At 43.8% G+C, this 13,455-nt stretch overlaps 1 protein-coding gene across 1 annotated transcript in view; it reads left to right on the forward strand.

The window, feature by feature from the left end:
- The window catches only part of TMCO1 (transmembrane and coiled-coil domains 1), a 213,641-nt gene that overhangs the window by 143,041 nt on the left and 57,145 nt on the right, over positions 1-13,455 (forward strand). Inside the window, exon 5 of the mRNA XM_033960397.1 lies at positions 3,110-3,177. Within this exon, the coding sequence (XP_033816288.1) occupies positions 3,110-3,177 (68 nt within the window). The remainder of the gene's footprint in view (positions 1-3,109; positions 3,178-13,455) is intronic.

Genomic DNA, 13,455 nt, shown 5'->3' on the forward strand with positions numbered 1-13,455 from the left:
CCCTTGTATCCAACTTCTCTCCCTTTCTGTTTCTTCCCTTCCTAAATCCCATTGTCCTTCATCTCTCTCCCTCTCCTCTGTTTTTAGACCCATTATTTCTTCCCTCCCCCAAAGTCCGGCATATGTATGTCTTTTTGAACCCCCTTCCCTCCCTCCGTGTACTTCTATACTAGGCCCCCCCTGAAGGCCTGCACCCCCCCGAAGGCCTGCCTGTCCCCCCTGAAGGCCTGTGCCACCATTCCTGAAGGCCTGCCCCCCCCCTTGAAGGCCTACACCCCCCTGCCCAGGCTACCCCACCATGCCCTGCGCTGCCCCGTCCACATTTACCCATTTTCTTATTTACTTCTTTTCCCCTTCCTGCTTCTCTTCTACTCTTCACTGTTCTCTTTCTTTCCCTTTCTCCCACCAGACATTTTTCTCTGCTCACTACATCCCTCTCTCCAAATACTCTTTATCCTTTTTCCAACTCTATATTTCTTTTCCTGTCTCCTTTCTCATTGCCATCCTTTGTTCAGTATTTTTTCACACCTTCATAGCCTAGTCCTATTGGCTTTTCACTCCTTGCCTCCTTCCCCTCAGCTCTCCTCTCATGGCAAGAGTTGCAGGATCCTTCCTTCCTCACCCTAAAGCCTGCCTGCGCTTGCGCTCTGACTGTTTTGAAGCCGCTCGGATCATCGTTTCCCTGAAATTGTGGAACTGAGTTTTAAAGCACAACTCGTGCCGCTGATAAGAAGTTGCGAGAGGATGGGCAGAGGCTTGACTGGTTGCTCTTGCCATTTTCTTCACCAGATGAGACACATGCATATTGCATAGTTTGAGTCGTCCTCAGCTGCCTATGAAAAACTTAGCAGGGAGCGTTTGGTTCTGGCACCAAACCGACCTGCCACCGATTCCACCTCCCGCCACTTACCCCCTGCTCGCCGCCTCCATTTAACCCATCCCCCGCTGCTGCCGCAACTCCAAAAGGGCCAGGCAGCGTGCAACGATTGCACCCGCCGGTCCATAAGCCTTCCTTCGACATCAATTCTGATGGAGAGAAGGCTTATGGACTGGCGATGTGCAATCGCTACACGCGCCTGGCTTTTTTGGAGTAGTGGCAACAATCAGAATTAAGTTGAGCCAGCAGGTGGGCCGCAAGCAGATGGGCCACGGTGCAGGCAAGCACCAACAGGAGGAGCATTGTCTATCGAGGCAGTTAGTAGAACCACCACTGCTGCCTGCAGTCATCGTACCAGCGGGAGGCTAGGGGGGAAGCTGGACACCAGCACTTTCCGACTGACCCTCCCCCCCCCTCACCCTGTAAAGCAGGAGTGGCAGCGGCCGGCCAGCCAGAGGCAGCGCTGCCGCTCCTGTTTTAGGGGGCGAAGGGGGAGGGTCAGTCAGTGAATCGGGAGGCTGATTTTTTTTAAAATCAATTCGAATCGATTCACCCGAAGTGAATTGGTGAATCGATTTGAATCGTGAATCGGGCAGCACTAGTACGGAATCTATCCCCTTTCAATTTTAGAGAGTGCCCTCTCGTTCTCAACTACCTTGGAGAGGGTAAACAACCTGTCCTTATCCACTAAGTCTATTCCAGGGGTGCCCAATAGGTCAATCGCGATCGACTGGTAGCTCGCCAAGGCAAAGTGAGTCGATCGCCCAGGACTCACTTTGCCTTGGCGATCTCTCGGGCTGATCAGTCTTCCTTTCCCCAACATCAATTCTGCTGTCAGAGAGGAAGTTCGGGCCAGCCAATCGCTGCCTGGCTGGGCGGAACTTCTCTCCGACGGCAGAATTGACGTCGGGGAGAGGAATGCTAGTCTGCCCGAAGCAGGGAGAGCTTGGGGTGGCGTTGGCGTCGGCTTTCGGGCCTGTTATCCATTGGTGGCGGTTTGGGTCCTGTTCCCTGATGGTGGCAGTGGCTTGGAGAAGGGCAGGGAGAAAGAAAGGGGCGCAGGCAGGGAGACAGAAGGAAAGAAGAGAAACAGGAAAAAAAGAAAGGGTGCATGAAGAAAGAAAGAAAGGGCAGGGAGAGAGGAAGAAAAAGTTAGGGGAGGGAATGAGGTTTGGAGGAGAGGAAGCATACAGGCTGAAAGAAAGATTGGATGCACTGTCAGAAGATGAAAGTGCAACAAGAGACTGATGAATTCACCAGACAAGGTAGGAAAAATGATTTTATTTTAAATTTAGTGATCAAAATGTGTCTGAATCTATATCTGCTGTCTATATTTTACAATATGGTCCCCTTTTACTAAAACACAATAGTGGTTTGTAGCGCAGGGAGCCTATGAGTGTCGAGAAAGCGCTGGGCATTCAGCGCAGCTCCCTGCGCTAAAAAGTGCTATTGTGGTTTAGTAAAAAGGGAGGGGGGTATTTGTCTATTTTTGTATGGTTGTTACTGAGGTGACAGTGCATAGAGTCATCTGCTTTGATCTCTTTGAAAAAACCCCGGAATAGGAATGATAATTAACATTTTCTATGCGTACAGTGTGCGTTGTGTTTTTTTAAATTTTATTGTTGGTAGATCATTTTGACTTGGTCATTTTAAAAGTAGCTCGCAAGTCAAAAAAGTGTGGGCACCCCTGGTCTATTCCCTTCAGTATCTTGAATGTTTCGATCATGTCCCCTCTCATTCTCCTCTGTTCGAGGGAGAAAAGGCCCAGTTTCTCTAATCTTTCACTATACAGCAACTCCTCCAGCCCCTTAATCATCTTAGTGAATAAATAAATGTGTATGCCCAACTACATGCTTTCAAAAATATGTGCTTAGGTAACACTGTTGGGCATATATGTTAGTATTTCAAACATTTGTAAATATAACTAATGTGTAAATGCTAGCATCTACTTCATAAAATTGTTTTCAGGATGAGACAATATAATGTGTTTTTTGTTGATTACATTTGTTAAAAAAAAAAAAAAAAAAGTTAATCAAACCATATGATTTTGCCAAAAGGAATAAGGAAAAGGAGTGGTTGGGGCTTTCAGCTGCTGGATGGTAGTGTATATACCTGGGTTGCTTAGCAAGTGTTAACAGTAACTGATTGGTCTTTAAGACTTTGTTGTTGTTGCTATATTAAAAAATATATGTGTAGGTTTATTAAAACATATCTTTCACTGTTGAATTACAGGTCAGAATGAAATCTATGTTTGCCATTGGGTTTTGCTTCACGGCACTTATGGGAATGTTCAACTCCATGTAAGTGGATTTTCAATATGCTTTTCAGAGATTTACTTTTTTGAGAGAATTCCAGGACAGATTCTCAAAACTAAAATCTGCCTTTAACATGCTCGCTAAACCGGATCCAGCCAGTTTAGCATGTGTGTATTTTAGCAGCGGATTATCAAAATGACTTACCAAAGTTTTCCAAGTTTTCTAGCAGTCTCCAATACTGCCATGCAAATGTAGTACAATGAGGTCATTAATATTAAAATGATCACTCCAAGCAATTCTCTACATCGTTGTGCCACATTTGCAGCCAAAATTTGCTGACAGGTCTGACAGGAAAGTAAGGTTTGACAGCTCAGCCCCCTCCAAAAAAAAAACCACAAATTGAAGATTGGCAGGAGAGAGACCCACTTTCTCCTGCTGTATTGCACCCACTATCACCCAATACTGCTACACCCACCCCCAGCAGCGGTAGTGATTTTAAAAACGTTCATGCAAATGAGACTGGCGGAGAATAGTGAAGATTAGATAAATTTGCATGTGCCCATCACTGGTAATAGTGATGGGCACATGTGCAGAATAAAAGCAACCCCCCCAAAAAAAAAAACAACAAATCGAGCCGCTGAAGTCAAGCAACCCGATAACCCCCCCCCCTGGCAGCGGGAGAGCTTTCCACTCCCTCCTGCTATCGAGCAATGCCCCCACAACACTCCCTAAGCAGCGGGAGGGATGCCTACTTTCTCACACCGCCGTCAAGTGACCCCACCTGACACCCCCCCGCAGCCAAACAACTCCTCCCCCCAGCCACCTCTCCCAGCAGCGGGAGAGATGCTCACTCCTGCCGCCACATAACCCCTCTTCCCCCCGACACCCCCTCATGCCTCTGATGACACCTCCCTCTTACCTTGTTTATGATGGCTGGCTGGAGAGATGCCTACTCCCTCTTGCCAGTGGCCCAACTCTTCAAAATTGCAGGCCTTCCCCTCTCTGGTGCATTCTAATAATAATAACAGTTTATATACCGCAGGACCGTGAAGTTTTATGCAGTTTACAAAGATTAAAAGATGGTATAAATTGATTGAACTTAACAGGGTGGAAGCTAGCGATTAACAGCTCAAGGGATCAGTTATTGAGGAGAAAGAGTTGTACGGGTCAGCTGCCTAGATACTTCAGGAACAGATATGTTTTTAGGCGTTTCCTGAATTCCCCATAAGTAGTAGGCGTAAGCAATTGTTCTAGATGTTTACCCCATAATGCTGCCTGATGTGAGAAAAGGTGTTGATGGAGTCTTTTGAATTTACATCCTCTAACTGGAGGGGAGATGAAGTTCAGATGTGAGCTTCTCTTACGTCTGTTGGCCAAGAAGGAGAAAAGGTCAGTTATGTATTTAGGGGCTAGACCATATAGTACTTTAAAGCAGAAACAGGCGAACTTAAACTTTACGCGTGCCTCCATCCGTAGCCAATGCAGCTGTGGGTAGTAAGGTGTCACATGATCAAACTTCTTCAGCCTGAAAATCAGTTTGACCGCTGCATTTTGCACTAATTGTAATCATCGCATGTTCTTTTGGGAAATTGCTAAATAGGCGATGTTACAGTAGTCAAGTTGACTCAGTATGAGGGATTGTACCAGGATTCTAAATGCTGACATATCAAAATATGCTCGAAGGATCGAAGTTTCCAGAGAGTGAAAAAGCCCTTTCTGATTAAGGAGTCTATCTGGTCCTTCATGGTTAAGCATTGGTATAGTGTTATACCCAATACCGTCATAGTAGACTGAATAGGATAACTAAGTTTATTGATGTGTAGTGGTGTTTTGGTGTCAAGCTGGTGTGGCGAAGCTACAAAAAATTTTGTTTTTTTCTGAATTAAGTTTGTTTGAATTCAGTCATCCATTACTCCATCAGATTTAGTGCTTCTAATGCCTTGGGAGTAACTTCCGAGAGAGAGTTAGTAAATGGAATGATGATCGTAAAGTCATCTGCGTAACTAAATAATTTTATCCCCATCTGAGTCAATTGCGCACCTAGTAAGGACATGTAGACATTGAAAAGCAATGGATAGTAGTGACCCTTGCGGTACGCCAGATGGATTGCTCCAGGTATTGGAGAAATCGTAATTGAAACGTACTTAAGTACGGGACCTAAGGAAGCCTTGAAACCAATCCAACACCGCTTCCCAAATACCAATTGCATCTAGGCATTGTAGCATTTTCCCATGGTCAAAGGCAGAGCTCATATCAAATTGCATGATCAGGGTATTAAGGTCCTTACTGAACAAGAGACGCAGATTATCTAAGATAGCTGCAATTACTGTCTCAATACTGAACAAAGGTCTAAAACCAGATTGAGTTTCATGCAAGAGAGAGAACTGATCAAGATATTCTGTCAGTTGGGTATGTACCAATCCTTCCATGATTTTTACAATAAATGGAATGGATGCTACTGGTCTATAGTTGGTTACCAGTGCTGATGATTCTTTACTATTTTTTGGAATTGGGGTTATTATTATGTGACCATTATTAGTGAGGAACTTTCCACTTAGGTTATGAGCTAAGTAATTCAGCAAAGATAGTTTAAATTCTAATGGAGCAGCTTTCATAATTTCCAGGGGACATGAGTCCAGAACACAGTATGATTTAGAGCAGTGGTCTCAAACTCAAACCCTTTGCGGAGCCACATTTTGGATTTGTAGGTACTTGGAGGGCCGCAGAAAAAAATAGTTAATGTCTTATTAAAGAAATGACAATTTTGCATGAGGTTAAACTCTTTATAGTTTATAAAACTTTCCTTTAACAGTTTTACCTTATGCAAAATTGTCATTTCTTTAATAAGACATTAACTATTTTTTCTGCGGCCCTCCAAGTACTCTATTTTTTCTGCAGCACTCACATTTAAAGTTTAATATCTTTTCTTTCTCAAAACTGGCACATTTCAATTACTAAATTGAAAATAAAATCATTTTCCTACCTTTGTTTGGTAATTTCATCAGTCTCTGGTTGCACTTTATTCTTCTGACTGTGCATCCAATATTTCTTCCCTTCTTTCAGCCTCCTGTATGCTTCCTCTCCTCCAGACCTCATTCCCTCCCCTAACTTTTTCTTTCTTTCTCTATGTCTGTCTTTCTCTGATTCCATGTCTTTTTTGCTTTGTTTCTGGCTCCCCCCTTCTTTCTTTCTTCCTTCCTGCCCTCCCCCATGTCACCACCGCTGGGGAATAGGCTGCTGCTGCTGCTGCCATCGGGAACAGGCCGAGATCTCCACGCTTCTCTTCTCCACGGGGCCGACCAATTCTCGCTGCCCGACGTCAATTCTAACGTCAGAAAGGACGTTCCAGGCAGCCAGGCAGCGATTGGCTAGCCAGAACGTCCTCTTGACGTCAGAATTGAGGTTGGGCGGCGAGAGAAGTAGGGAGATCAAAGAGCATGGTGCCGGCCTGTTCCCTGATGGCAGTGGTGAGAAGGGAAGGGAAGCAGGTTGGGCACCACTGCTCTAGACGAGCCGCACTCTAGGGAGAACAGTGGAGGGTGGCCAGCTGTGTGGACCGCCCCCCCCCTTGGTACGCCACTGGAGCAGCAGCGTGTCTGGCCGGCTCGTTCCGTTCAAAGCCGCGGGTGGCGGCTCCTTGCGAGATTCGCGCCTGCATCTGAAGCCTCTTTGATGTTGTGATGTCAGAGAGGCTTCCGATGCAGGAGTGGATAGCGCAAGGAGCTGCCAACCCGCGGCTTTGAATGGAACGAACCGGCCAGACACACTGCTGCTCCAAAAGGAAGAGAATGATCCAGTCCAGACCGTGGGCCGCAAATAAAACTTGGAGAGCCACATGCGGCCCGTGGGCCGTGTGTTTGAAACCGCTGATTTAGAGTATTTGTTATATAGTTTGATATAATTATTCCATTCTAAATCTTGAAAGGAACTCCAGATCATGTCTGCTGGTATTTCATTTCCTTGGATGTTTGCTATTTTATGACCATTAGTGTCATTTGTCGAACAGTTGTTTCTTAGGTTTTTAATTTTTGAATCGAAATGCTGTGCTGAATCATTTGCTGAAGGTAGTTTAATATTGTGCACGAGTTGAGCGTGGCATATGGTGTCAAATATATTCGTAACCAAGTTGAACAGCTCTTTTGTATTGATTCCTTTTGAACTAGTGCTAGATAAGTTGATTTTAGAAGAGTAGAATGCTTTACATTTGTCTTTTATCAGTTGTTTGTAGATTTTTATGTTAGATCTCCAGTTGTTACGGTCTGACAATTCTCCTGAATTTTTACAAATTCTTTCCAGTCGTCTTACTAGTTGTTTAATTTTTAGAAGTTCGGTGTCAAACCATTTGTTATATTTATTTGCGCAGCTTTTGCTATTTCGTTTAGGGGCAATTTTATCTAAAATGGATGTGCTAGTTTTCATCCAGTGATCCCAGAAATCGATTCCTTCTCCTATCTCCACTTGTAGTTCATATTGTGACCAATATTCCTCTGGATTGATATAACCCCTTGTGTGATGTTCTCTCTTTATCCTTGGATGTGTTTTAGATTTTAAATGAGTCCAGATTAATTTGAAATAATAAGTAAAATGATCAGACCAGATATCGTGATACCAGGTGCCATCAGGTAGAGAGATGGCAGGGTTTAAAATCTCCTTTGTGGACATAGGTACCACATCTAAGTGATGACCTTTTTTATGTGTTTGTGTGGGTAAAGGGAGATTGTAATTAAGCAAAGATAGAAAGTTTTTAAAATCTTTTGCATCTGGGTTGTCCTCTTCATCTAGGTGTATGTTTATGTCACCTGCAATGATATTGTATGAAGGAATAATTGAATTATGTAGAACAAATTCACAAAAGTCCTCTTTGGCTTTTGGCCAGCTTTTCGGTGGGACATAGAATAAAATGCAAGATAGGGATTCTTCTAGTTCCTTATTGCTAATTTTACAGGCTAATATTTCTAACTGATTGGTCATTTTGGAATTCAATAGTTCAAACTCAAATCCTTCCTTAAGAATAATTGCTAATCCTCCCCCTTTTCTTCTCTCACAGTTTAGCGTAAGGATTTTAAAATTATCTGGTAGAAGATCAATTATTATTGGATCTTCTTCAGACAATAGCCATGTTTCGTTTAGAAAAAGACAGGCTATTTGCTTGCTGATGATCCAATCTTTAATTAGGAAAGCTTTATTCCTGACAGATCTAGTATTAAGATATGCACAGGGAACAGAGGCGGATGTGATAGGCTTGGTAGGAGTAGTGGTTCCGATAGGTTTTACTTCCCTTATTCTTTTTTTAAGGGTTCGTTGATGTCTTCCTTCATTTGAGATTACGTAAATATGATTCTAGGATGTACCGGGGAGGGGCGTAAGGCTTTAATTGGCACAGGAGCATCTTTTTTCCCATTGCAGGGGTGTGTGTGTTGGGTGGGGGGAGGGTTCACTTCACAGTGGCGGGAAGGAATGGGCATCTCTCCCGCTACTGGGGGGTGTTGGGGGGGCATTGCTTGGTGGCGGGAGAGAATGGGCATCTCTCCTATTGCTGAGGGGGGGGGGGGTTGGTTGACTTTGGCGGCTCGATTTGTTGGGTTAGGGTTTTTTTAACGTTTATTTTGCGCATGTGCCCATCGCTATCACCAGCGATGAGCACATGCAAATTTAGCGAATCTTTGCCACTCTCTGCCAGCCTCATTTGCACGAGCGTTTTTTGGAGAATGACTCGCTTTTTTAAAATCACTACAATAATGGCTGTGACAGTGGCCCATCGATTTTTTAATGCAAATCTTTGAGAATCTAGCCCCGAGTCCTTTCTAAATTTAGTAATCCATCCTGTTAGAGATTCCTGTTGGCCAGTATCTTACTGGCTTTGTTTTCATAAAGGGTAACCAGAAAAACAGAAATCCTGGCCACTATAAATGCTGACTTATTGCAAGCCAACAAACAAAAAATGACCCTTAATACTCCACAGACCCGAAGGTCAATCAAAACAAAAACACTGTGGAGACGACGATGTCCAAGATACAGGTCTTTATTAAAAATACAGTCAATTAATCCACATGACGAAATGTCAAAGAACCAAAAGAATGGGGACTAAGGACCCAACACGTTCCGTGTTTCGACGACCCTGAAAGTCCTAATGCAAAAACATGGTTCAAATCCTAAAAACTAAGGTGGTCAAGTATGGGAATGGACTGGTCCAAGTAGAAAACTCTGCGCGATTGAAAAAAACATCTCCAGCTTTTGATGTTTTTTCAATTGGGCAGAGTTTGCATTAGGACTTTTAGGGACCCCTGAGGAAGACAAGGTCGTTGAAACACGAACTGTGTTGGATCCTTATTCCCCATTCTTTTGGGTCCTTAACATTTAATCATGTGAATTAATTGACTGTATTTTTAATAAAGACCTGCATCTTGGACATTGTCGTCTCCAAGGTGTTTTTGTTTTTGACTTAATGCAAGTCTCCAGACCAAATCCATAAGCATCTTCAGCTTACTGCAGTACACCCTTAACCAGCATCTATAACCCAGTCTAGCTGCTGCTTCTAAGTTCAAATGTACTTGGTACCACTTTCATCCTGCAGCTGTGATTAATATATTCACTGAACCATGGGGCACCAGTTAGATATGGTACCCTACATCAGCTGTATGAATAACACAGGTCACATGTGGTTCAAACAGCTGATGATTTGTCCGTGTAGTGCTTTGTATGTACAGAGTCCCTTGGATCAGACAGCATATGTTTAAATTTCTAAGCAGCAGCCAAATTGCAGATGCTGGGTTGTAAGGGAAATAGAGAGGGATTTAGAAATTTGCTAAAAAAAACAGTGGCTGGGAGAAGGTGTGATAAAAGGAAGGATGAGACAGGTACTGAGGATGGTGAGCAGAGAAAGACAGAAAGTGGAGGGATGAGAGCAGAAGAAACATAAAATGCAGATTGTGAGGGAAAAGCAGAAGAGAGATGGGACTCAGGGATTGGGGGTACTGATTAGGAGAGCAATGCAAGCACAGGGACCCAGAGATTTGGGGGAGTAGACAAAAAGAATAAGAACAGGTTGGGAGCCACATGTTAAAACTGGTTGCGTACAGTAGTTATAATTTATAGTTTTTCATCTTGCTATATTGCCTTTACGGCAAAACAGACTAAAGCAATCTGTTACCATGAGCCCTTAGAACTTGTGCAAATGTTATAATATTGACTATGGGGCTCATAATCAAAACTTTAAAATGTCCACAAAAGCAGCCTAAGTTGGCACTTGGGCTTCCTAATATCAGGGACGTCCAAGTGCTGATCATCAAAACCAACTTTCTAGTGGGCAATGGAGGCAACCCTACTATTCTTAAAGGCATAGGTATCTGCTTTGTTCTAGTTCCACCCAGTAGTTTTAATTCCAGGGTTCTGAACCCTATCGGCTCCATCAGTAGAAGGTCCAGTTGACTCCCCAGTCAAAGCAGGGGGCAAACTTTTGACTAGCTCCAGGAGAGCACGGCCGCAGTCATAGTAACCATCCTGGACAGCCTATGGAGGGAGAGGCAGAGCTTTTTCCATCAAAGATGGCCCCTTGTAACTGCTGACTGGTGGGTTCTTCAAATAGCTGTCTCGGTTACACTTCAATTGGCATGAACAACCACCAAATTGTCCACTGAGTGTCATTCCTCAGTTATCTGCACATGCAAGTACTCATGCAGAAAATCACCATTTTGCAGGCTAATGCGATTGAACCTGTGCTACCAGGGGAAAAAGGGAAGGTTATTTCCAGGTATTTTCTTGTGCCTAAGAAAATGGGAGATGGGGTGGGGCCCTGAGTAAGTTCCTGGTCAAAGAAAAGTTCAGGTGTTCAGGTTGATTCTCCTGGTCATCCTCCTTCTCCATGATTCAGGAAAGAGATTGGCTATGCTCTCTGGACTTGAAGGATACCTACATCCACATATCAATACTTTCCAGTCACAGGAGGTATCTCAGATTTCAAATAGGGAAACACTACTAGCAGTATTGCGTATTGCCTTTTGGCCTCGCATCAGCTCCCAGGTATTTACCAAATGTCTAGCAATAGTAACCCAAAGTCAGACTTCCACTATATAAATGTTCAAATCACAATAGTTCCTCAGAATGCCACACAAAGTAGTGTTGTAGCCGTCCTCACTGGAACATTTTTTTGTGAATATTGAACTAATGTGCAACTTCTTGTTATGTCTTGTAATAAGTTATAAAAATTTATAAAGTGTCAGTGCATTATTTATAAAGCATAATGGTCTCTATAGTTCTATTTAGTGCATAGTAAATAACTTAGCTTTAAACTGGGTCTGCCTCATTCCCCACCGACGCGTTTCAAAATTTTCTTCAGGGTCGGGGACAGAGAGAGCTGAAAAGAATAAAATTACATCAGTAAACCAGTACAAAAGAGTATAAGTTAAAAAGAACTTAGAAAAGATCCTTATCTTTTCAATATTCACAAAAAAATGTTCCAGTGAGGACGGCTACCACACTACCTTATTGTGTGGCATTCTGAGGAACTATTGTGATTTGAACATTTATATAGTGGAAGTCTGACTTTAGCAATAGTAACAGCATTTCTACAGAGACTGGCAGTTTCCCTATCTAAACGATTAGCTGGTCAAGATCACGACTCAGGAATGAGGTGTGAACTCGAAATTCTGAAACGGGTCTTCCAGGCAAGGCCCAGCGTGGAAGACCCGTTTCAGAATTTCGAGTTCACATCTGGCGACGTCTACTACGAACTGGCAAGACTCAAGGTGAACAAAGCTGTTCCGCCACTTATTTCTGTCAAATGGGATGATCAGTGACACTCAGAAAAGCACACAGACAATATAAAGCATAAACAATAACACTTTATTATACTTATATATATAGATGAATATAAAAATAGAATAACATCACCGTGCTCCTGGGCAACACCATCCTTCGCAATCGGGAATCCCTGCAATTGATAGGAGGGTAGACACGGGCTGTCCCTTGGTTGCAACGAAAATGGATTCATCTTTTAGGGGCAGAGTCCCATCTTTTATATAGGGTGAAAAGCTGATGAGTTAGTAAACAGCTGGTCCTGGTCTTTTGTTCCTTGTTTTGACAACACCTAGGTCAAGGAGGTGTTGCAGAGACCGGTTTCCCATCTGGCTTTACTATCCTTTTGATGTTATCAAGGAGGTGTTGCAGAGACTGGTTTCCCATCTGGCTTTACTATCCTTTTGATGTTATCAAGGAGGTGTTGCAGAGACCGGTTTCCCATCTGGTTTCACTGTCCCTTTGATGTTGTTTGGGCAACACTTAGGTCAAGGAGGTCAGAATGTCAGATAAGCAGACTTGTGGATACATGTCAGTAGTATGCTGAGTTTCAGTTACTCCCCTGGTCAGTCCCTCTGATGTTGCTTGGGCAACACTTAGGTCAAGGTGGTCAGAATGTGAGATTTCAGTTACCCCCCTGGCCATAGGCATAACAAAAGCCATGGGACCGGACAATCTACACCCCAGAGTGCTCAGTGAGCTGCGTGATATCCTGGCAGAACTGCTATCAGGACTCTTCAATCTCTCCCTAAGTTTGGGGAGAGTCCCCATGGATTGGAAAACAGCTAACGTCGTTCCACTGCACAAAAAGGGTTGCAGGGCAGAGGCTGCAAACTACAGACCGGTGAGTCTCACATCAATAGTAAGCAAACTCATGGAAACACTAATCAAATGTAAATTAGACGCAATCTTGGATGAGGAGAATCTACGGGATCCCAGTCAACACGGATTCACCAAGGGTAGGTCCTGCCAATCCAATCTCATCATCTTCTTTGACTGGGTAACAAAACAGCTAGACTTGGGAGAATCCATGGACGTCGTATACCTAGATTTCAGCAAAGCTTTTGATAGTGTCCCGCATCGCAGGCTGTTGAGCAAGATGAAATCAATGGGGCTGGGAGAAACACTAACTAAGAACATAAGAAGGTGCCTCCGCTGGGACAGACCAGAGGTCCATCCTGCCCAGCGGTCCGCCCACGCGGCGGCCCAACAGGCCTATCGCCTGAACAGTGGTCCCAGACTAATTTTGTAACTTACCTCTAATCCTCTAATCCTATCCTTATAACCTACCTCTACTCCTATCTGTACCCCTCAATCCCTTTGTCCTCTAGGTATCTATCCAAACGTTCTTTGAAGCCCTGTAGCGTGCTCCTGCTTATCACTTCTTCTGGTAGCGCGTTCCATGCATCCACCACCCTCTGTGTGAAAAAAAACTTCCTGGCGTTTGTTCTAAACCTATCCCCTTTCAATTTCTCCGAGTGTCCCCTTGTACTTGTAGTTCCCCATAATTTGAAAAATCTGTCCCTATCT

This window comes from Geotrypetes seraphini, chromosome 10, assembly GCF_902459505.1.
Source record: "Geotrypetes seraphini chromosome 10, aGeoSer1.1, whole genome shotgun sequence".
In the NCBI taxonomy this organism is placed as follows: Eukaryota; Metazoa; Chordata; class Amphibia; order Gymnophiona; family Dermophiidae; genus Geotrypetes; species Geotrypetes seraphini.